This window comes from Nicotiana tabacum, chromosome 1 (genome assembly GCF_000715075.1).
Source record: "Nicotiana tabacum cultivar K326 chromosome 1, ASM71507v2, whole genome shotgun sequence".
In the NCBI taxonomy this organism is placed as follows: Eukaryota; Viridiplantae; Streptophyta; class Magnoliopsida; order Solanales; family Solanaceae; genus Nicotiana; species Nicotiana tabacum.
The window spans coordinates 200,545,584-200,570,234 of NC_134080.1; the positions used below are offsets into that span (position 1 = coordinate 200,545,584).

At 37.6% G+C, this 24,651-nt stretch overlaps 1 protein-coding gene across 3 annotated transcripts; it reads left to right on the forward strand.

The window, feature by feature from the left end:
* Window positions 1–3,060: 3,060 nt before the first annotated feature.
* Window positions 3,061–24,296, forward strand: LOC107775222 (protein LATE ELONGATED HYPOCOTYL-like). 3 transcript variants are annotated; one of them, XM_016594932.2, is made up of 8 exons: window positions 3,061–3,393; window positions 3,539–3,564; window positions 3,809–4,016; window positions 4,302–4,413; window positions 4,918–4,979; window positions 21,830–22,057; window positions 22,136–23,584; window positions 23,667–24,296. In XM_016594932.2, exons 3-8 carry the CDS (start codon window positions 3,978–3,980, stop codon window positions 24,078–24,080), a joined length of 2,304 nt encoding a protein of 767 aa, XP_016450418.1. In that variant the 5' UTR covers window positions 3,061–3,393; window positions 3,539–3,564; window positions 3,809–3,977; the 3' UTR covers window positions 24,081–24,296. The 3 variants fall into 3 exon arrangements, with proteins under 3 accessions (XP_016450418.1, XP_075111908.1, XP_016450419.1); XM_016594933.2 differs by having other exon boundaries at window positions 3,077–3,393; window positions 3,539–3,691; XM_075255807.1 differs by lacking the exon at window positions 3,539–3,564 and having other exon boundaries at window positions 3,062–3,413.
* The last annotated feature ends 355 nt before the right edge of the window (window positions 24,297–24,651 follow it).

Sequence of the window (24,651 nt, forward strand, 5' to 3'; positions counted from 1 at the left end):
TCTTGGGTGAAGGAGGCTTTGGTGGCTCTTGCCTATTTTTCATATAGGCTTGTTTACCTTTTTCACTAAATAACTCAGTGAGGTACCCTTGCTTCAATAGATGATCCACTTCACTCTGCAAGAATCTACATTCTGAAGTTTTGTGCCCGTGATCATTGTGGAATTCGCACCAATGATCTGGATTGTGTCTATTTGGATTTGACCGCATCTCTTTTGGCCACCGTACCTTATCTCCCATGCTTCTCAAAACAGCCACGAGCTCGGAGGTAGTGACATTAAAGTTATATCCGCCGAACCGTGCCTTTAAACTTCTGTCATCATCTCGCGACTCTTGTCTGTTCCGATCATTTCTGAATTTCGATGAAGAACCAGAGTCCCTGTTCCTCGATTTTTGATCATATTGTTGGCTATCTTGTTTTGACCGTGAGTCTTTTCCTGCAGGTCCCATATATGGATCGTACCTGTTTTTACCTGATTTTTTTTCGGTTTCTGATCTTCTGGAACCGCCCCTTTCTTCATGATGAAACTTAGGTACGATATCTTCTTCAATTTGCAGCTTCGTACTATACCTGTTATAAACATCATTCCACGTGGTTGCAGGGAATTCTCGAAGGCTTTCTTTGAGTCTTCTCGTGGCTTCAGAACTTTTGTCATTTAAATTACTTGCAAAAGCTATTGCAGCCCAGTTGTCAGGAACACGGGGTAGAGTCATTCTTTCACGCTGGAATCTATCAACAAAGTCTCTGAGCAACTCTGAATCCCCTTATTTGATTTTGACAATATCTGTCATTCTTTTCTCAACCTTTTGAGCTCCCGAATGTGCTTTAATAAAAGAATCTGCAAGCTCAGCAAAAGAATATATAGAATTTTCAGATAAAAGAGAATACCAGGTTAATGCACCCTTGGTGAGTGTTTCTCCAAATTTCTTGACCATTATTGATTCAATTTCTTGTTTGGTCAAGTCGTTGCCTTTCACGCTTGTTGTAAATGCAGTCACGTGGTCACGTGGGTCTGTAGTACCATCATATTCGGGATGTCAGGCATTTTGAACTTTTTCGGAATTGGAAGGGGAGGAGCACTTGGCTTCCAAGGTTGTTGTGAGTATTTGTCCATGTCAACTCTCTTTATTACAGGCGGCACTCCAGGGATTTGCTCAATACACTCATTTTGTTCCTTAATCTGTTTCTGCAAGGTTAGTACTAAATTTTGCAAATAGGAATTATTTGAATTACCTGGTCCCCCTTCCTGTGGTTCACTGGTGGTTCCTCCATTCCCAGAATTAACAAGACCAGAACGCGGATTCTCCAATGTATTATTATTAGGAGTTGGTGTGGGTGGTGCAACAGACAATCGACTAACTAGAGCCTGAAGAGCTTTGCCGACCTGTGCATCAATTAGCTTTTGTAAAGCTTCATTTGTACCTCCTTCAAAGTGTTCAGATTGTTCTTGTTGATCAGCACGGGATTCAGTAGCTGGAGTGCCTTCACGAGATTGACGTGGTGAATCTGGAGGGGAGGGAACCACGTCACCTTGATTTTGATGGATTTGGTTTTCATGGTTTCCCAATGTGTTATTACTGTTATTGTCGTTGTTGTTTGACATGTTGATAAAAGACGAATAAAACGTAGCTTCAAAGAAAAGATTATCAGTTTTCCGGTAACGGAACCAATTTGTTTAACCAAAAATATGATTCTTTGGTCAAAGTTAAAGACAAATAGAAATTCGGGCTACTGATAATCAGGAGACGAAAAAGAAATAATAGACTTTTTGAGAATGACAAATAAGCAGTAAATAAGTTTGTATTTTAATGTAATGTTGATGGTATCCTCTGTCCTTACAAATGACCTGAGCTCCTCCTTTTATAGTTGATCCTAAATAAAGGAGTAATACATTAGCCTTAATGAGACAATTATGAACAATAAATGACATTAAATAAGACGTTACACAATCATTCCTATTTAATACCAATTCTCTAACGTATTGGGTATTTAATATTGAATTTGGACTCCTTTTTGTCATCATATCCATGTCTTCAATGCCTTCTGATCTCTTGGCTTTAAATGACCTAAATAGGTACGAAGCTTGTATTATTCGAATTGCCTCTCGTGCCTGTTTAGCTTTCCTTTCCCCGTATCTGTTGTCACTCGTGCATCTTAACTGATCATCATGTTTTGACCATTTGACTAGTCCTCATGTCATGCCACGTCACCTTCAATGTAAATTCAATTTTTTCCCAATACAACGAGACTTCTAAGCTGGTGTATTAATCTAATAAAAAATGTTTTCTTTAGTCATTTTCAAAAAGTTTTTCTTTACATATTGTGGCTTTGTGTGTGCTTTAAAAAAGTCACTTTGTATGTTTAACTTATTATCTTGTGTGCAATGCAAAGCATACTGTATATTTTTTAAAAATAAAATTGTTATTTGTTACCAAAAAAGAAATAGTTGAGAAAATAAAATTGTACTATTCTTATTTGTTACCGAGATTCATTGGAATATAAACATGACATAATGATGAAAACTGAATTGAGAAACGATACAGGAGCCTAATTTTTTTCGACTGCTGAGTTTGAATTTCTTTTTGAAGAGACAAAATATTTATTGTTACAGATAAAAATATAAATACCTCTCTTTTGGACTAAAGAAGACTCGCGACGCAAAATCAGTCGCCAAGTGGCATCCTCACAACCGCGTTCTCAAATGCCAATTCTGACCTTACGAACTTATGGGCAGTATCGAACACGCGCTCTTCTCGGAGACACGCGTTCTTCAGCAAAATGCCACGTCATCTAGCAGGTCCCACAATGATTAGGTGGAGGCACTTTTGCTGCCTTTTTTCATGACTCGGCGAGTTAACTCACTCACTTTGCCACGAGTTCTGTCTACCGAGTTTGTGGCTGAGATTACAATTTGTACCTTGATCTCGAAAAAGTGCAAGGTGGGACCCATGAGGGCTTCCGTACCAAAACTTCACCACTACAATTAGGACACGTGTAATCTATTTCTCTCTTATTCAGCCATTAGCACATTCTAGCCTCAAATATATATCCTCTATTTTTTCAATTTTCTAAAAAATAAATCCAGTAGCAAAAAGAGTAGTGGCTGAGAATTTTTCTTCTGATTTATGAAAAATCAAAAACTTCCTTTGGCTCAAACCTCTTTTCTTCTACAGTTTCTTCAACTTTTCTTCTTCCTACTCTCCACTCTGTTTTTTGCTCCTTTTTTGGGCTAATTCACCAGCTGATTTTACTCTGTATACTTGTTTTCTCGGATCCACCATTGTTACACATAAACTATGTGTTTTTCATCAACAAATGGTGGATGAGTTTTCACTTTATGCATGAGCGGAAAAACATCTAGACTCTTCTTTCAACAACATGGCTTTCTTCGAAGGTACTTCTTAAATCTCTAGGGTTTTCAGATTTGATTCGGCTTTAAAGTTAATTTTGTTGCTAAATTGCTTAGTTAATTTGGTAAGTAGCTGATTGAGTTCACTCTTTTTTCTTGTGTTTATTTGTTTTTGATTGATTTGTTAAAGGTTTAGGCAACATGCGGTTCGTTTTGGTGAGCAATTCTGGATAAGGAATTTTCGTCTATCCTGGTGGACTCTGATTTAATTTGAAGAATTATTTTAGAAAAATAAAAAATTAGTTAGCAGTTATTACTTGCATCTTTTAGAATCTGGAAGAAGGTTTGAGATATTTATGAATTTCAATTTAAATTTATGCTTATAATTGATATGGGGAAACACAGCAAGTGGATTATTATCCAATGTCTTTTTGTTACTGGTTCTACCTCTCTTTTGCAGTAGTGTTACAGTATCAGGTTCTTTTGTACTACACCACCACGGCTAAACTATATTTGCTAGTAACTACTGATGTTGTGGGGAGAATTGGAAGAAGAAGATTTGTTCTGTATCCCCTGTTTGTCCGTGAGGATTTGAAGCAGCGCTAGCTAACTGCGGTCCTCCTATTTTGATGGACCCTTATTCCTCTGGAGAGGAACTTGTTGTTAAGGTCCCTATATTTTGTATATTACTCTACTTTGGTTGATTAGAATGGGAGCCTTGGAGCAACGGTAAAGTTGTCTCTGTGTGACCTATAGGTTACGGGTTGGAACGGTGGAATCAGCCACTGACGCTTACGTCACGTTAGGCTACCTACAACACAACCCTTTGGGGTGCGGGCCTTCCCCGGATCCTACTTGAACGCAAGATGCTTCTTGCACTAGGGCTTCCCTTTTAATCTACTTTGGTTGATAGGCTATTTATACAAGTCTGATGGCTTTTCTTTTTATGGCAGACAAGGAAACCTTATACCATCACTAAGCAACGAGAGCGATGGACAGAGGAGGAACACAATAGGTTCCTAGAAGCCTTGAAACTCTATGGGCGTGCTTGGCAGCGCATAGAAGGTTAGATATATGTTACTCTTTCATTTTATTAGTTGAATCAAACTGTTAGGCTAAGTATTGATAAGGACTTAAGATATATACACTGACAATGTAATGAATTAACCTATGATAGCAGGTTACTTACAATCTTTGGCTGATTACCCATTAATCCTTATTAGGAGATTACCTGTAATTACTTAATAAGTACCTGATCGTTCAAATAACTTTTACACCATCCCGACATAGAATTTATACTCTTCTGATAGATACTATTGTGACAACCTACCTATGTAGGTAACTGATTAGTCCATGTATTTGTGAAAAAATGTATTTGTCTATGCTCCGAGTCAACTTAATCCAGTAACTCATATGGTGTTGTTCTTTTATCAACTTACAGCTGAATCCACTGACTATCTCGTTTCAGAAATTGGGGTCAACATTCTATCTGTTATGCATTTATGTATTTTCTTACCTTGAAGCCTTTTTGTGGTTGTTTAGTTATTTTATACTTTTGCTATTGTGCAGAACACATAGGAACAAAAACTGCCGTGCAGATCAGAAGTCATGCGCAAAAATTCTTTACAAAGGTCATTAGCTCCTTTTCACCTTATGCTTATTTTTCTTGATGGTTCCAGGATTTAATTTATTGTACCTAAAGCTTACTTATAGGCTTAGTTATCATTGTTTTCTGTCAGCTAGTACGTTTTCTTAATAAATAGATATCTTTCTCTGTGAGTCATGAGTCATATAAATAACACATGCTAATCGTGGCAATGATTTTCAAGTTTGATTGCCACCTACGATAGAAAAACTTCCACATGCTTGCCCCACAATTATTTTGGTCAGGCATAAGGGGAGTGTTTGAAAACATGATATAAAAAGGAATATGAATGAATATCTCCCGTATAAGCTTGAAGCTTTTAAGTATAGGTGAATTCTACTATTTCAGATGCTTTGGCCAATCCTCTTGGTTTGAATATTTCTATTCTACGTATGTACATCACATTGCCTAAACTACTTTTCGGATTAACTTGCTTTATATGATATTAGAAGTAAAATTCGGTCTGATATTCTGATCCTCTTTTCTTGGGTCTGTAATGTGCCTTGTCATGTAACAGTTATTTATATATGTATGTGCATGCAAATATTTTAAAAATTAGAAGAGTAGTCATGCTCTAAAGTACGTCAATGCTGAATTAACCATTCTTTTGCATTTTGTAAAGCAATTGTCTGTTTTAATTTTCCCTCTTTGGAACTATATTTGTGTTGATTAGATTAGTGTGATAGACAGATAGTGTATGAACTTTACCACTGGAAACTGTAAGAATAAATTCAATTCATGGAAAACTGAAAAAAGACAATCTATTCAAAAGAAGTTAATGAATTCTAAACCCCCCCCCCTCTTCCCTCCCTCCCTTAATGTGCTTGCTTCATGATTCCAATCATCTCTTAGGTACACAAACTTCTCTTTAGGGAGTGACTTGGTTAGTATGTCAGTTAACTGTTTATAAATTGTGCAATGCTTGAGTTAAACTAAACCATTTTGAGAAACTTCTATGATGAAATGATATTTTATGATTATGTGCTTACTTCTGTCACTATCACTTGGTTTTCACTCATGACTATGGCAGATTTGTTCTCACCATGGATCACACTTCCTTCGTCGTGTTTATACCCAATATCTTTACGCAACCCTTGAACCAAATAACTCATGGAGTTTTTGATACAGCAGTATATTCTGCTTCAGAGAATGATTGAGCAACAACCTTTGCTTTTTTTGGGATAGCCAAAAAAATATTCCTCATCCAAGTGCAATAAAAATTTAAAAGTTCTTTTCATGTTCTTCTGACTTCCAGCCCAATCTTTGTCTGCATAAACAATCAAGTTCACATCATCGACACTTAAATAAATATTCCATAGTCGAGTACCTTTCAAGTATCCATGAATTTTTGTTTGGTTCTTGCATGAATTTGGACAGCAAATTTGCTGCAAATGTTAGGTAAGCTTTTGTAGTATTAGATATAACTTGTCTGTCAGTCTTTATGCTGACGTAACCACATTCTTTTCACATTATTCTTTTGTTCCCGTGAGATCTCAGCTGTGTTCCACTTCTCCTTCTTGAATTCATAAGGATATTGCTTCATATTTCTATTGGCGAAATCAATATCCTCTCTTTTCTTAGGGGCACTTCAATTACTTGGAAATATAATGCAGGAGTCATGTATCTGTCATCTCGTAAGTACTCCTTGTGTCACTTCTACATTCGTTCATGAGGCTTGAAATAATTTTGAAACCAATCATCTGCATAGACGCAGAGAATAACCACCAAAACCCATTGATCAAGACACAAAAATTGCATTCAGATCTACTTTACTGAAAGCTTTGGTAAGATAACGATTAATCTCATCATATCAAGCTCTAGGAGCTTCTTTTGACCCGTGATTGCCCTTTTCAACTTATAAATTCTATTTTCTTTTGTAGTAAAAAAATTCTATACTCTTCTCTTGTAAAAACCTTGTGGTTGGTCAACATAATTTTTTTAAAAAAAAATTCAGTATAATTAATTTCTTAAAAACATAGATCTTTTAGGAGATCTAAGATCAAGTTGAAAAGTCTACCATTTCTTTTGAGTAGCAAGAAATCAACAATCTTATAGCTTCTTGCTGCAATAGGTGTAAATGCCAAAGTACCTTGTTTTTCTGTGAATTCGCCTGCTACCAACCTTTTGCTTTATAATCTGCACAGAGCCATTTTAGAGCCTGTTTCAAAGTAGCTGATATCCCATGGAATTAGTCGAGGTGTACGCAAGCTGGCCCGGACACCACCGTTATAAAAAAAAAAAAAAAGAACTTCCTATTGTTCTTGACAATGGCAGACGACATTACTACGTAGTAGTGTTAGGAAATGCGAAAAGTGCAAAAAAGCTCTAAGGTCCATTGGGGCTTTAAGCGCAAACCGCAAATAATGCATGGCCTTTAATGAAGAAAGGCGCAAATGGGAAAAAAAATCAAATATGTATGTGTAGTCCAAGACTAATAGATTTTCTTTTTGATAAGTAGTCCAAGACTAATAGTTAAAAGTTTGAATAACAAATATATGGAAAAAGAAATTGAAAAAGAATTACGATAGTGAAATATCAATTGTTTAGTGTCGCTTCTTTAGAATTACGCTCATTGGCAAGGAAAAGTATGCCTTACAGACTTAATGACAACGTTGAAGCGCCCGCAAAGCGAGGCGAAGCGCTCAACACGTTTTGAGCCTCGCTCTAGGGCTTAAGCGCGGCTTTGACAACACTGCTATGTAGTGAGAAAAAAAATCTGAAAATGATGACTAAGTGAAGTTAAAAAAAGATTAGGCTTTTTGTTTCAATAAAGGTATTTCATATAAATAGCATTAGGGATAAATAATAAAAGTCTGGGTGATTGCAGTATATTTTGGCCTGTAGTTAGCTCCACTTAAGGTAGTGAAGTGAGCCATTAGCTCAGATTCCGCATCTAAATCATTAGCTCAGCTAAGGAATCAAGCACCCAATCCGATAAGAGCATCAAATACGAATCACGTCCGAGACGGGAGAAATAGCATAGTAGTAAAGAAAGCGCATAAACCCATTCCTTCGCAAATGGCGCCATAGCCAACGCTCTATCTAAAAACCATTCTTTCTTTCAGGCCGGTAGGGGGAACCTTCCGCATGAAAGCGAAAGGAAGCGGCCGATCAAGAAATGCAAAGAGAAGGGGAATGGTTAATGATGATGGCATTGGACACAGAAAGTTCCTTCTCTCTCTTTTGAATCCTAGGGATTGCCTTAGGGAAGAGGCCAGTCCCTGAAAAAGCCATCTCGATTGGTATCATTCAAATGCGAATATAGGCCTGATTGCGTTGGGGGTGACCAACTTAGGGCTTTTAGTTTTGGTTTTTAAGCACTTGATTTATAAGCACTTTAGGTGTTTATCAAACACGTATATAAGCCAAAAGGTGCTTATAAGCCAGTTTGACCTACTTATAAGATTAGCCAAACATGCTCTTAGTCTAACTATATTTTGTAGATCCATTACAGCGCACTCAATATCTCTTTGTTGAGGTAGATAAATAGCCACATGTTTTGTTTTGGTCAATCATGTGTATCCCCTTGCATCGTCTTTAGTAAGTCTTCTTCTTTCACTACTTCTGCCACGTTTCCAGTTTAATTTTTATAAATTTTATCTCTTTGTTGGGTTTTCTTCAACTGGGTTGATATTTGAAGTTGAAGGCAATGATGATATTACTTCAACTTTTGCTTCTTTGGTTATATATGGCATGATTTGCAGTTTACATCCAATTCCAATTATCATCTTCTTGAAAAATGATGTCTTTGTTAAATATTGGATTTTTACTGTCAGCATTAAGCAAGGAATACCTTTAGTTTCATAGAACTATAGTTAACATGAAGTAGGGCTGGGCATATATCGGGTATAACGATAGCCCAAATCGAAAAAAGCTTATTGAGGTATCGATATCGGGTTATTGGGTTAATGGTTTGATAACGGTTTAAAAAAATTTCACTGTTAGGTTATCGGTTCGGGCCTCGGTTTGCCTAATTTCTTAATGGGTTAACCGATAACCCAATAAGAATTAGTACTATTTTAGTTGTGTTTGGACAACTGTTGAATTACTGGTACTCTTGTTGCTCTTGCTACAATTAGACTCTGAAAAAAGACATTGATCTCTTGATTATGGTTTGGCAGGAAACCAAAAAATTGTTATTTATGTTCCTGTTAACTGTTATTTCCAGCGAAGTGGAGATGGAATGTTTGTGGAGTTGTAGTATCAATTTTTGAGATTGCACAGGTGTTGAATTTGTCAAAATAAAGCATGCTTCAAATATTAGTTGTGGCCATAACGCAGAAATGGGTAGTATATTATATGTGAATTCTTCTTCTTTTTTTGCTTAACTCTAGTGGATTGTCGTTTTTTTTTAACTGTAGATTGATTTATCTTATCGGGTAAACCGATAATGGTTAATAACCGATTAACCGATAACGGATATCTTATTGGTTCGGTTATCGATTTATCATATTTGTAAACCGATAACCGATATGCCAAACCGATAATATTCACAACCGAACCGAACCGACCGATGCCCACTCCTAACATGAAGGCATCTTTTTTTTTTCATCAAATTTGCTCCTTTTTTTATAAGCATAAAATAATGCTGTCAATAATTCTAAGATGACGTATTGATATTGAGAAGAAACAGACCTTGAGCCAAATTTAACCCCAAAAGCTAGCTCCATAGGTGACAATTACCCAAGATCATATAAGGAGATAACAACCCCTTTTCTCCATCAATGTGGGACACTTAACACCCTCACGCCTAGAATTAGACATTTGGAGCATGAACAATATAATATGTGGGCCCATCATTGGGTAAGCCAAGAACAAAAATGGATTTGGCTTTGATACCACGAGAAGAAATGGACCTTGGGCAGCTTAATCCAAAAAGCTGACTTAAGAGGTGAGGATTACTCCAAAACCATAATAAGAAGACAACAATGCATTTCCTTCATGAATGTGGGGCACTTAACATGGAGTTTCATGAGGCTAACCAACTGCTACAGTAAGCTATGTAGCGATTATTTTTCTTATACGGCCAACCTAAAATTGTTTGCTAAATTTTATATGGTGATTATTTTTCTTAATGCGGCAAACTAAACGACCCTTATAAGCTACTTATACATCTAACAATTCTAATTACTTGCATAACTATTTGATATTATTCCCCAAGTGGGTGCATGGATATCATTTTTACTTAGCTTGCAACATATATAATTGCGTTCGAGATTAGCAAGGGACTAAAGAATTTGAAAGAAGGCTCAAGGCGTCCTTCATAGCCATCATATCAAAAAGGAAGGAGCAACAAACATCAAAGACTACATGTCTAAAAATATAGTGGGAAGCATATATAGATAATATCTAAGGTGTTTTCTAGTAGAATAAAGAAGGTATTGGACGATTAAGTGTCTAATTCTCAAAATTCATTTGTCGAATGAAGACAATTTTAGACGAGGCTTTGGTGGCAAACAGAATGGTCCTTGAACGGGGGGAGTTCATGAACTTTATAATGTTGAAGATGTGATTTAGGGATAGGTGATGGAAGTGGATCAAATTTTCTGTATATAAATGGTCAAAGGTCAAATTTTCGACCCTAGTGAATGGCAGCCCATGTGGCTTATTTGGCAGCTCGAAAGGTTTGTGACAAGACGATCCATTATCTCTCATGATATTCATCGAATAATGGAAGCACTGAGTAGAATGATAGGTTGTGATAGGTGGTTATCTGAGGGGTTTCTCTGCAGCGGAGGTAATTGATAGTGAAGGTTCCACACCTCTTTTTCACAGATGACACTTTAGCTTTCTGTAAGCGGACATTAACCAACTAAATTAACGGTGATTCGAGGAAATGCCATGCCTCGAGATCAATTTTAGGAAGTGCGAGATTATTTTGATGGGTGAAACGGACAATATTGAGTATATAGTACAGGTGCTTCCAACAAGGTCCAAACAACATGAAGGCCGCTGGTTGGTAGAGTTCAGAAAAGTCTAACATGATTGCAAAAGAGGTATCAACCGAAGGAGGGAGAGAAGTACTAATAACTAAGAGTAGTCAGTTGAGCATCCCTACTTCATGTCATTGCTTCACGCATTCACAAATAAATCAGAAAGGCTCCAAAAGAATTTCTTTCGGGATTCAAAAAATTGGGGTTTGGAAGTTCGACTTCACCCGTTAGGACGTTAGGTTTCCAAACAAATGGGGGATCTTGGGGTGAAAGATCTCTAGATTTTCAATAAGGTTGTATTAGGGGAATGGTTATAGAGATTCAAAATTAAGAAGCACGTTTTATGTGCGGAAGCAATAAAGTATGTCGTATGTGATGTAGAGTGGAGATGTTGGGACTCATACTCCCGATCAATTATAATATCTCGAGTCCGAAGAAGAAGACAGTCTGACAAACCTAGAGGTTTCAAGAGGGGGAATTCATTGGGACATAAGAGTTAAGAGGAACCTTTTAGACTGGGAAGTGTCTGAATTCTAAGGCTTGGTATAGTGTTGAAAAAAAGCAATCCCCGAATAGTTTGATGCATGAAGTGATTGCAACATGCAAATAAGAACTACAATCCGCTTTACAATTATTTTTCGCTCCTTTAACTGATATTACATAACCAAAAACTATACTCCCTCCGTCCCAATTTATGTGTCATACTTACTCTGTCCCAGAATGAATGTTATACTTCCTTGTTTAGAAACAATTTAACTTTAAACTTCACATTTTACCTTAATGAAATGATTAATAGTCATACGAATTTCTATAGTTTGTTTTAGACCACAAGTTTCAAAAGTATTTATTTATTTCTTAAACTATGTACCCAGTCAAACACCGCCTTAAACTATATACCCAGTCAAACACCGCCACATAAATTGAAATGGAACGAGTAAGAATATTAGTGAAGAATTGCTACGTCTTTACGTTTTCAGATAGATCCTTTGATCCCTTAAAACTTGAAACACTAATTGAAGGTGAGACAAACACTCCTCCTGATGTCTGCGTACATCAGAACATCATTAAAGTAGAGAACCACGAATGTTCCAGTGAAGACATGGTTCATCAAATCAAAGAAGGTGCTGAGCAATAGACAGGGCAAATGGCTTAATCAGCACTCATGAAGCCCATCGCTTTTCTTACGTGCATTAGTCTTCCCATCTTATAAACCCAAAATGCCGAGAGGTGTGGGTTCAAGAGAGAGAAACTCTTCCTTTTTGCTAGACTTATCTTCCCTTTTGAAAATAAAGAAAAAGAAAGTCATGAATACCTTGTTATGAAGGATATTTTATGTTGAAGTTCACAATGAAACAATCTTCTTGATTTTGAGAAGGGAAATGGAGGAAAGATGAAACGACTTTGACTCTTGGTCGGATTATCTGATTCGCCTAGTCCGGTGAAAGTAATAGCTGATACCGTTGTTAGGACTTGGAAAGTGGCATCATGGTCTAAAGTTGAAAGTTTAAATGTTTTGTTGCCTTTTTTATTCCTTTTTACAGTAAAGGTAGATCGAGTTTAATCAATGGATAAATTGATCTTTTGTGTTGCTTGATGTCTAGTCTTTCAGATCCGGTCATATGGATTTAAGGAGGAAGAAAGGAGATTTTTTGAAGTTTGGTTATTATCTATTCTATGGTGTATGAGTCTTTTTTTGTCAGAATAGGGAATCTGTGGAGTATAATTGGATACCTGTCTTAATCTAATAAATATATCAAGGATAAAATTACTTGTAATGATTCAACGAAATTCCAAACTCAGGAGATAAGAAATGAACAACTTTTTTATCAGGGTTTAAGCTTATTCAAGATCCAAGATAGGTAAGTACTCGAATGGGACTGAGGAGATTTGAAGAGGGTATCTGAAGGCGAGAGGGAACAAAGACTAACATAGCAGGAACACAGTGTGAGGGAGAACAAATATGTGAAAATGAACATGAATCTGGATTCTCGAATTGATGATCGGGAAAAATATTGGTTAATTCGAAGTTCAAAACTAGGAGACCGGGGAACTGAGGCTGAAGCATGTCGAGCTAAAAACTTTGATGGGTCATCACTATAGCCCATTAACTAATCAAAGCCAAAATGGTTATACAAACCAAAGGGATTCTGGAGCCCCCAATCAGCAACCTATCTTGGATTATTATAAGGGAAATGCAGCATAATAACATAGATAAAATGAACTGAAAAAGAAGATAGTCATAGGGAAAGCTATGCCGAGAAAAACTTAGAATGTTCTAGTATTCTTCAAGAACTTGCTGATAGTTTGTAAAACTAGCTAGATAATGTGCTAGATATTTTTATTTCTTGCTAAATTGTAGTTTGATGGAAAAGGAGGAAAGGAAGAACTCTTTGAATCTAACTTATAAGTTAAACATAATGTCATGAGTCATTGCTAGTGTAAGTGGCAGTTACACCTAAAATTATTATTTGGTAGTCCTTTTCTACGTTACATCTCAAAATTGACTTAGAGCCCATTTAGATGGGCTTGTTTTAAGTGACTTTTAAGCCAAAATAGCTTTTAAGCCATAACTTAGGATTTCTAGCTTTTTGCTTTTGGCTTGTTTTTGTCATTTTAGCTTGAAAACAAGTGCTTAAAAACACTTTTTTAGTTTATCCAAACACTACAAAATGGCTTAAAAGCGATTTTGGCTTAAAAGCACTTAAAACAAGCCAATCCAAACGGGCTCTTAAAGGGATAAAAACAGACAAACTTGTTGGGCACTAAAACTAAACTAATCGAGTCTAAGATTTTTGACTTGTTAAGAGAAAAGATAAAATCGATGAAAAGAAGAGTATATTAAATAGTCATGGTGAGAAAATGGACGTTGGAATTAACTTATCCGGAAAGGTAGTTTAAGTGGTGAGGACAATCTTAGACCAAATAAGGAGTACAACTCATACATTTACTTAATGTGAGATTTAGCACACCCCTCACACACATGGTGTTGGACATCTAAAATAGAGTAGCATAACTTGCGTGGACCAACATTAGTAGCCCATCATCAGGGATAAGTCTGGGTGATACCTATCACGACCCAAAACCAGAGGGATATGGCTTGCACCTGAAACATAACATTGGTCGAGCTAACCCATATCCTATATTTCCATCGCACATCATCATCATAATAAAGGTTTTAAGTTTCTAAATCAAGACTACATGGTAAGTAACACGACACTTATAGTCCAAACATATATGTACTACTGCTACAAAGGTATCATGGAGCTTCTAAGAGATAACAACACACGGTCAGCACAGGGGTCGCAGCCTAGCAACACAAAAGAATCACATAGAAAATCCGCATAAGTGTCGAGCTCACGAAAATGAAAAGGTAGAGAGTGACATCTCCTAGCCCGTAACACCATCATGAGTGGAACGTGTATGTGTGGAAAACATACGTCTAGGGAGTGAGTACAGAAAGTACTCAGTCTTATCGACCTCCCTTCAAAAAGTGAGACAAGGCTTAAAGAAAAGTTGCATCACATTATAAACTATAACTTCATATATCCATCACTTAGAGCAAAACTATATTTAGGTAAAGAACATTTAACATTCCATATTTAACCACGAGCTTTCAACTCATATTCTTGTAGAAAACTCATTTGAGACATAGCAAATCCTCAGTCTTTATAGCAAATCCTAGTTTGCTCACTAGAGCCATACTTTCTTATAATCCACCCACGAGGGCCATATTTTCTTGAGCTATGGATTTTGATACTTCACCCACGAGGGCCAGTACTCAATTCAATATCACAACGTGGATCATAAGGCCTTAACATGTATCACATCATTATCTTGAACATAAGCACTTCATTATGACTTTTATATCAAGTATGCCATTTGGCCAAAATCGTATGCGGCCCCCTAAACTTGTTTGAATTTTCCTCTTAGACACCTTATCTAAGCTATGTTCCAATTGAACACTTCAACCAATTTAGATTTGTACCATTTAAACATTTTTCCCTGACATGGCAAGATGAGTGTAATACACCTACAATAGGTGCGTGCGATATATTAATTTAGCCTTTTTTATATATCTTCTCCTTCATTCTATCCCGCCATCACCATCCACCATCATCGCCCACTACCATTACCGCTGTCGCCACTACCTTCATTGGAAAAAGCACCGATTACACTTTAACCCAACCCAATTCTCTTGATCTCTCCTAGTAAAAAAAAACAAAGTAGCTCATTGGAAAAGGAAAATCAGATCTGGGTTTCAAAAAATTTCGGCGAAACTCCTTTTTTTTCCGGTAGGTTGACACAAATCTAAAGAGAATTTATAGTTGGATCTCAAAGTAAAGAAGGGCTGAGAGTCAATTTTCAAATGGAGTCTACCACAGTGTTGTGAAAGGCGAAAAGCTCGAAAAAGCGTTCCATATGTATTGGGGCTTTAAGCGCAAAGTGTAATTTAAGTGTGTGTTTTAGTAAAAAAAGGTGGAATGAAGGAAAAAAATAAAAATAGATATGTAATTTAAGGAAAAAGTAACAAGTTCATTCATAATGTTTTCCTTAATAACTAATACACTTATTTGCCAATTATATTTGTTGTTTAGTACCGTTCGATTCAAGATAGAATTCATGGGCAATGAGTGTTCATGCCTTAGTGCCTTGCATACAATAAAGCGCAGCTTAAGCGAGGGGAAGCACCCTCTGTGAGCTTTTTTGAGCTTCAGGGCTTAAGCGCGCCTTAAATGAGCCTTTGACAAAATTGGTCTACCAAAACTTTATTATCCCCATTTCCGAGCGGAGCCACCCACTGAATTACGGCAACCCATCGATTTTCGGCCACCTCCTAACAAACACCACCACACCATGTTAATTATTGATCTTATTCACTATCTGTATGATTCAGTATGAATGATAACAAAATAAGAACAAAAGAAGAGAAAAAACTTGCTGGTGGGTATGGGGATTGGAGGGGACGGCGGACAGGTGCAATTGCTCTAAGGGTGAGAAGAAGAAACGGGGGAGGGGTTAGGTGGGTGTGGGGTGTAGAAAATATTTTTTTTTTAAAAAACTCATTATTCATTTTCTATGATTATTTTGGACCCAAATGCCACATGTCCTTACTAATTGGTACAAATTTGAGTAGGTCTAAGTGTTCAATTGGAACATAGCTTCGATAAGGTGTCTAAGGAAAATCCAAACAAGTTTAGGGGGCCACATATGGTTTTAGCCTACGCCACTTTTTGCCTTACTTTGCATAACACAATCAATATTGATTTGTTGACCAATCTTACATTCGTATCATTCTCATTGTAAGCATTCATATTTTTTTATTCATAAAACCGAGTGCGTAAGTTTAAAGGTGCTCAAAACATATTTATAGGCATCTTCACAACATAAATGAATACAAACACTACTTCATATGGTGAGACTTGCAGATGCTTGTCCCTACATGCACAATTCCATGTTTAAATCATGCATTTGGGAAGACAACGCCTTTAGAAAGGTTAGGCCTCCACTTACCTTGATCCTTAGCTAGCAAAATATTTTTACGAACTCAATAAGGTGCTCAACCCGATCAATCTGAATCATCATAGCTTAACCAAGTCATTCATAGCGTATGAAGTCATTTCAACCCCTAATATATGTCTTAAGTTGATTTTCAGCTCAAACCTCCAAAGAAGGACAAATATCCACCATATTCAATCTGCTTATACTCTATTATAGCTAATATATCAAGTTAAAGTGAAGGGATTACATCTTTGTAGTCAAATTTCTAAGTTGGTGTTCTTGGTGGTTGGCTTGGAGTTTGAAGATCTAACCAAAAATTATGATTTTTTGTGTTAAGATTAGCTTTAAAATGTTGGGAATAGTATAAAATGGCTAAAGAGATCTTACCCTAGGGTGGGAGATAATCCCCGGGAGAAAACCCTAGTTGGAATCGTGTGGGGAGCTTAGGAAAATGAAGGAAATGGAGAATTCGCAATTTGGGGGATTTAAATATGTGAGTAAGGTTCTAGGCTTCTGCGATTGCAAAACCTAGGGCTTTATGTTCTCAAAGCTTTTACTGAATATGCTACCTGAAGCAAAATATTTTTTAGCAATCACAAGACCCCCTTTGTGCTCACAATGCCTTCTAGAGACCACTCTCTTCTTCCTCACTCCCTTTTGCGATTGCACATACTTCCTTGCGATCACAGAGTTTGGTTAAATGGCCATAACTTCTTATAGGAAAGTTCAAATGACAAACGGTTGAACATTAGAAACTAGAATTTCACAGGTTACAAATTTCTTTCAAAAACCATGTCCAAATTCTTCCTACATTGAGAGTTGTACTCGTTTGAAGTCAGGCCTTGTTTACCAACTCTTCTTCTTCTCAAAGTCCTCGTTTGACTCCCAAACAACTTTATTTCAATCCCAACCTCCTCAAACACACACTTAAGCATTCCACGCATCAAAACAAGTATTTTCTTCACCTCCCTAACACTGATTTGAGCAGTGTCGGACATTGGATCAAATTATGACTTAAGCGAGATAAAATTCTGGGCATTCCTGGCACTGTCTAGTGCAGTTGGTCACGGCAGGCTTCTCTCCTGGGTTGAAGCACTACTCCAGGCACCCTTCAAGTTGGTCATAATTGGCACCAACCTGGGTCCAAGGCACACCATGGGCTCTCTATGTTTGGTCCCAAGCCACAGTCACAAGTCGTGGTTTCCGCGTTGATCAACCTACTTCAATATCAGGTTGAACTGTGTAATCACCTCATTTACGTTGAATATCATTCGTGTATATGATTTTAGGTATCCCAAGTTTTCCAACAAGTCTTACAAGATGGAAAAAGATTGAGTTCCAAGTCAGAAGCTGCAAACGATTGAGGAAACAAAGTTGTCTAGATATTGTAATCTGTCTTGTCCAATCAGAAGCCGCAACATTAGAATAGTTTTTTAGCAGGGTCATTAATACACTTGACCTATGATCCATAATTGCACAGAAGTCATCCAGGGGATTGTTTTCTAAATTACAGCAGCAATTAAAGGAGAAGAAGACGAGAAAGATTTTCCAAAAGATTGAATTTTCTATCGTCATTTTCTTTAAAATAAGAACTATTTGAAAAAGGAAACTAAGATAAAAGCTGAAGAAAATAACAGACATTAGCCTGCTAGAGCAGGAAACAGAGTGACCTCAACACCAAGATGATGGCAAGATTAAGGAACAAGGAAACAACAAGAAGTTGAAAAGAAGGGTCAATAACTGAAGCATAAAAAAGAAAAAAAGAGAGAAGGTGGTGAAGAGAGGAACGTAATCCAAGAAGGTGTTCATTAGGTTTAACTGATGTTTTGAGAGTCTTAAGGATGACTGGTTAAGTGATAGCTAGCAAGAGAGGTCGTTGAAGTTGATGGCACGTGATAGAGTTTCCATCACCAACAAAGTGGTTGAGTTGGCTCGTGCGGTGCACACGTGCTTGTTCAGACAATTGGACGGTTGCTATTTGAGTCACCGGCATTTGGGTTTCTGTTCGTTGGGAGGTGAGACTCGAAATTTTGCTGGTAGTTACTAATTAAAGCATCGCATTCTGCTTCTTCACAAATCTCTGATCTGTATCCAATGTCTTTTGAATGAAAAGGAAGTTCAATGATGGACAAAACACCCTGTCCCTGATACCATTTTAAAAGAGAAGAAAAAGAATAAGAGGTTTTAAGTGAGTGACTTGTTTCATTGTTCCCTCAAGCTATTGAGGATTAAATAGTGTCTCTATTTTATCCCTAAAAATTTCCTAATGATGTATTTACAGAGTTTATTGGAAACAGTCTCTCTACCTGCACTAGATAGGGGTAAGGTCTGCGTACACACTACCCTCCCCGGACAGCACATGTGGGAATACACTGGGTTTGTTGTTGTTGTATTTACAGGGTTTAGAAAATTGGCCTCCTTATTTACATTATAGAGCTTTTTCCCAATTTTACATTCTTAACAGAATCATGAAAGTACATAGCTTTGGAGCTAAGTAGTTAAACCTTGTAGTTAAAAGAAAAGTCATAAGGGAACTATTAGAATTTCCTCTTTCCTTCGGGATGATATAGTGAGTTTTATTTAAGGAATGAAGAGAAAACCTTGTAAGATTAAAGGAAACATTCGTATAGGAATTCATATCTACAAATCAAATTCCAATCATTTACATATTGTGAATACCACACGTACACTAAATTCAACAACGAAGAAGACAACCATCTTTACTAGGACATGACTCTCCTGTCCTTCAAACACTTGATGATCCCTACCGTCCGTATGATCTCTTTTTCCGCTGCTTGTGCTCCTAAGTTTCAAATGTCCCAGCAATGTCTTAACAATATTAGGCATTATATAATTCACCCCAATAAACTTCAAATTTGAATCTCACTGTTTTGTAGGTAATAGGAGGCGATCCACATATTCCCTTATCCTTTTGCACATAAAGAATCACTTGTCCGGAGTCTTTTTTGCTTCATTAAGATTGGAACTTCTGTTATTGATTAAGGAAATAGAGCAGGTTGATCATAGCTAGTTCACATTGTCCATCTAGAAAGTAAGAGAGATAATATTAGCAGAAAGAAAGGGAAAACTTACCGCGAGAAATGAATTGAAAGGTAAGCAGTTTATGCCAAAACAAAATTTGCACTAGTAGATCCTGCATTTCTGATGGATTTCAGAGCAGCAAACAACTAGTGGTTTTTAGTTTGCAGGCCTAATAACATAGGCTGGCCCTCTCTTTCCCACAATGGTTTGCCTTGTCATCAAGTATCGGAAGGCTAAATGAGAAGTAAAGAAGTCAATTATCTTTATATGCTTCAGTTCCACTAATAAAATAAAGTTTATGTTGGCAGAGGAGGAAAATTTTAAAAGAGGAAAGTGAAATTGGGGGTTGTGGAGGCTGTGTCTAAGATTAATGGAAGGAATAAACTATTTGAAACCTTTAAGAGAAGTAGTATTGTTAGCCAATTGGACAAGTTAGTTACATATTATTTTAGAGGGGAAAGTTAATGGGGCTGGTTTGGTTGTGCAATCTGCTCAGCCAAACCGGCCCCATTTTTTTCTTTTGGATTGGGGTGGGGGGTTGAATAACTTAGACCTCTGCTTACCCTTTAGTTTAGCGACACTAAACATACAGTCAAGAGATGTCTGAGACCTCAGCTCTCCAAAGTGGAACTGAAAAATATCTGATTGTCTTATTATTTAACCAAATAGCTCCTCCCATCTCTTCTTGGTGTCTACATCCTTGTGGCTCAGAAAGTACCTTAGTTCACTGATAATTTCGAAGTTAGAGCTCAATTTTAGAAGCTACAATTGGATCTTCATCGTCATGTCTTCATGTCTTTAATTTCAGACATAAAGACTATCTCCCAACTTGAAACTTCAGCTTTAAGGTTTCAAATGTAATATGGCATGTCTTCATCAGTAATTGGAGCTCATTTCTCTAGGGAAAGCAAAATTCTTTGATGGCATTGAGTTCCCAACTTGAAACTTCAGCTTTAAGGTTTCAAATGTAATGTGTCATGCCTTCATCAGTAATTGGAGCTCATTTCTCTAGGGAAAGCAAAACTCTTTGATGGCATTGAGTTCCCAATTGGAATTTTCGCTGGTCAGTAGATATACTCTTATCTGGGTGAGAGTGACAGGTTGGAAAATGGAATAGGGGAGTGACAAGTAGTTGGGGGAGGAGTGGATAAGGGCCTGGGAACGGAATAGGTGAAGGCGGAATGAGGAGTGACCAGCTGGGGGATTGGGGAAGGGGAGAAGGGACAGCTCGTATGCGGTTTCTAATAGGTTGATATTATTGTCTCATCTTGAAGCCTGGTTCTTCTTTCCTTGCTTCCTCTTTTTACCCTTTGGTCTCTTAGGAGAATATCAGAACTATTGGGTTAAATAGGATATAATTGGCATTTGTTCCTAATATCACCGCTAATAACATTTTTAATATTGGAAGTTAGTGACTGGTGAGGTTCCTATAATGACAGTTAGAGGGGGAGGTGTTAAGTATTTTTCAAATTAGAGGGGAGGTCTATTTAGTTGCACTAAACTACAGGAAATCGAAATAGTTGGTCATTTCTTTTTTTCTTTTTCTGGTTTCTATTTGATTCATTTGAAGCATATAATCTGAATAGGAGAATCATCAAAGTAAATAGAGTTGCAAGGACAATTAGATGAAAATGATTTTTGGATGCAAACTCTCTTAAAAGGGTGATTTAGAAGTTGCATTTCATAGACATGATTGAAAGCTTCAAATGAAGGCAATAACAGAGAATCAGCTGTATGAGGCATCCAAGTTTTATGAATGCATAGTATGCAGATGGTAAGACCCTTGGTGAGACGTCATTTAGACATCTGATAACAGGTTTACCATCAAGAGTCAATTGAAGGACCATAAAACATTTTCACATAGAACTATAAAACTTATGAGATAGTGTTGATACTGATACACAAAGAGAACTATTGACCCATATTTCTGAAATATATTCGTGATGCTGTGCTGCTTCAGTTTAGGTTTCATTGTGATGGAACAACATATATGTCAGAAGGTAGAATCTGTGCCTCATTTAAAAAAAAATCATCGTTTCTCCTGCACAATTTTAAATATTATTAAGCTACTTCGCATGGCAGTTTCAGCACCTTGTGTACCACCCTATTGTCTTACCATAGAGAGACCCAGATCCTAGCACTCATTGTACCTTTACAGCTATACCACGTTACGAGGATTTACATTTTCCAACGGTTTGTAGTTTAGATAGTTATTGGATAGATTCTTCTGATGATTCAGCTATGCAATTCCAATGATGTAATAATCCTGATTGCTCCTCTTTTCATGTTGAACTTCTCCTATTACCATTCTGTCAAGGAACTAGACTGTAGGCTGATATTTTGGTTTCATAATCTGCTCCAGTTAGAAAAGGAGGCTGTTATAAAGGGAGTCCCAATAAGTCAAGCACTCGACATTGAAATTCCTCCACCACGACCTAAAAGGAAACCAAGTAATCCTTATCCTCGTAAGACCAGCGTAGCAGTTCCCTCATCACAGGTGGGAATAAAGGATGGAAAATTATCAACACCTTTTTCTTCCATCTGTGAGGATAGGAACTTATTTGACCTGGAGAAAGAACCGATTGCTGAGGTATGGGTTTCTCTTCATCTTGCATAGCTTTTTCTCTGTTTTCTTTGATGGCATAGTTGTATTCTTGTTCTTTATCAGAAACCTGGTAGAAACGAGAAGCTGGGCAGTGTACAAGAAGACCAGAACAAGAAAAATTGCTCCCAAGGGTTCACTCTTTTCAAGGAAGGTGCTTCTGCGCCCTCTCTGTCCCTAGGGAAGTCTTTGCAGACACTTGCAGAACCTGCAGGATCATGCACTTTAAATGAGTCTGTGCCTGTCACTCAAGGAGTGATTAACCATGATGTAACAGCTAAATCTTTTCTTACTGTTGAATCCAAAGAGCATCAAAAGTTGGATATACTCGACGCTAAACAGTCCTTTCAAAGTAACAGCTCTTGTAACACCTTCAACGGGGGGAAATCTTGTCAATCGAATGAGAAGTTGGTACAAGATGAGAAAAAAGATCAACCGAGTCAGCCAGATCATTTTGGGGAATTCTCAAGAAATGATATGCAAGTGCCACACAACTATCCAAGACATGTCCCAGTGCATATTCTTGATGGGGCCTTAGGGGTGAATGGTGCTCAAACAACCCCAGATATGTTTTATCCTGAATCCGTAAGTCACCAGATAGGTGGCGTCCAGGGACTCTCAAATTTGTATGCCAACCCTACTTCATCTGCCACATCTGAGCACCATAGTAATGCTGCAATGTCTTCCATTCATCAGTCATTTCCTTGTTTCCACCCTAACTTCACCCCTATTCGTGATCCAGATGATTACCGATCGTTTCTTCAACTCTCCTCCACTTTCTCCAGCCTTATATTTTCTGCGTTATTGCAAAACCCAGCCGCACATGCTGCAGCAAGTTTTGCAGCTAGCTTTTGGCCTTATGCAAATGTGGAAGCTCCAGTAGATTGTCCAACAGGTAACACTTCAAGCCAGATTAATTCAGCTCCTAGTATGGCAGCAATTGCTGCTGCCACTGTAGCAGCTGCAACTGCATGGTGGGCAGCCCATGGGCTCCTACCATTGTGTTCGCCATTTCATAGCAGTTCTACCTGTGTTCCTACATCTGCAACATCAATGCAAGTGGATCCTTGTCAACCTAGTGTAGAGAAGAATGAAGGAAGAGAGGGATCTCATAATTCTCCCCATGCTCAACAAGCCGTCCCGGATTGCTCTGAAGCTTTGCAAGAACAACATTCTGCTTCTGAGTTGCCAACTTCGCCATCATCAGAATCGGAGGAGAGTGAAGGTAGGAAGCTAAAAACTGGGTTAACCGCTGATAATACTGAGCAAGGAGCTGCAGTCACTGAAATTCATGAGCCAAACACAGGAAAGGGAAGAAAACAGGTAGACCGTTCTTCCTGTGGTTCCAATACACCTTCAAGTAGTGATTTGGAGACAGATGCTTTGGAGAAGGATCAGAAAGGTAAAGAAGAGCCTCAAGAACCTAATGTTAACCTTCTAGCTGGAGATGCTGGGAATCGGCGTGGTAGGAATTGCATCAGTCCAAATGATTCTTGGAAAGAAGTCTCCGAAGGGGTAATGGGAGCTTATGTTTTTTTATAAGTCCTTTGCTGTCATTTCTAGCTTTAATGATTGTTGATTCTCACCTTTTCCACAGGGACGGATAGCATTCCAGGCTCTTTTCACCAGAGAGAAGTTGCCTCAAAGCTTTTCTCCTTCAAATGATCCGAAAAATAAGGGAAAAATCAATCTTGAAAAGATTAAGCAAATGCCAGATGAGAAAGGTCTAAGTGGATCGCAGTTAGACCTTAATGATCAGGCATCCGATATCTGTTCCAGTCATCAAGCAGTGGAAGATAATGTGTTAGTAATTGGCAACAAAGAAGATGCTGAAAAATGCCTACCAATGATGGAACTTGGACAAGTAAGGTTGAAAGCTCATCGTACTGGATTTAAACCTTACAAGAGGTGCTCATTGGAGGCCAAAGATGGCAGGGTGGCAAGTTCAAGCTGTCAGGACGAGGAAAAAAGCGCCAAGAGACTTCGCTTGGAAGGAGAAGCTTCTATTTGATGCGTCAATGTGCAATTTTACGAGGGAACCTCTCTTGTTGCATGGAGTGCGCTATCTGTCATGTCATTATATTTTTCCAGTTATGTTACCTAGTTCTAATGTGTGTACCATATACTTTATGTGCTATTTTAATTAAGATTTATGCAAAGTAACCTTAAAGAACGAACAATGATAGCAAAATGAATGGACCTTGATTGGACCAGTTTCTCTGCAGAAGAATTAACGTGTGATCCCTCACGTTAACATATTCCATGGGTTGTTCTGCGCTCTTTTGTATTTTTTGGGTTTTGGGGATAATTGGCTTTTCCCATTGTTCTTCTCGTCTTCTCTTTTAAACCAATAATTCCTTTTTTCTATTGTAGAAATCATGTAGTTCTTAATTAATCTTTTTCTAAAAATAATATTCTTCTTTAACAGCAAACCATATGGTTATTAGAGTATTTATCACAATCCAAGGAAAAACTTTTCAAGTGTTTTGTAAAGATTTTGCATGCTTCTGATGATTTATAATGGACCAAATATTTGTAGGTCACTTTTTCCCCCCTTTCCCGTACCCTTTCTTTGGAAACAC

Excerpts from the sequence above, each read along its gene's own strand:
- LOC107775222 (XM_016594932.2), top strand. The coding sequence starts at position 3,978 with ATGGACCCTTATTCCTCTGGAGAGGAACTTGTTGTTAAG. Across the intron at positions 4,414-4,917 it reads TGCTTGGCAGCGCATAGAAG|AACACATAGGAACAAAAACT; the intron begins GTTAGATATATG and ends GCTATTGTGCAG. Across the intron at positions 22,058-22,135 it reads AGAAAGAACCGATTGCTGAG|AAACCTGGTAGAAACGAGAA; the intron begins GTATGGGTTTCT and ends GTTCTTTATCAG.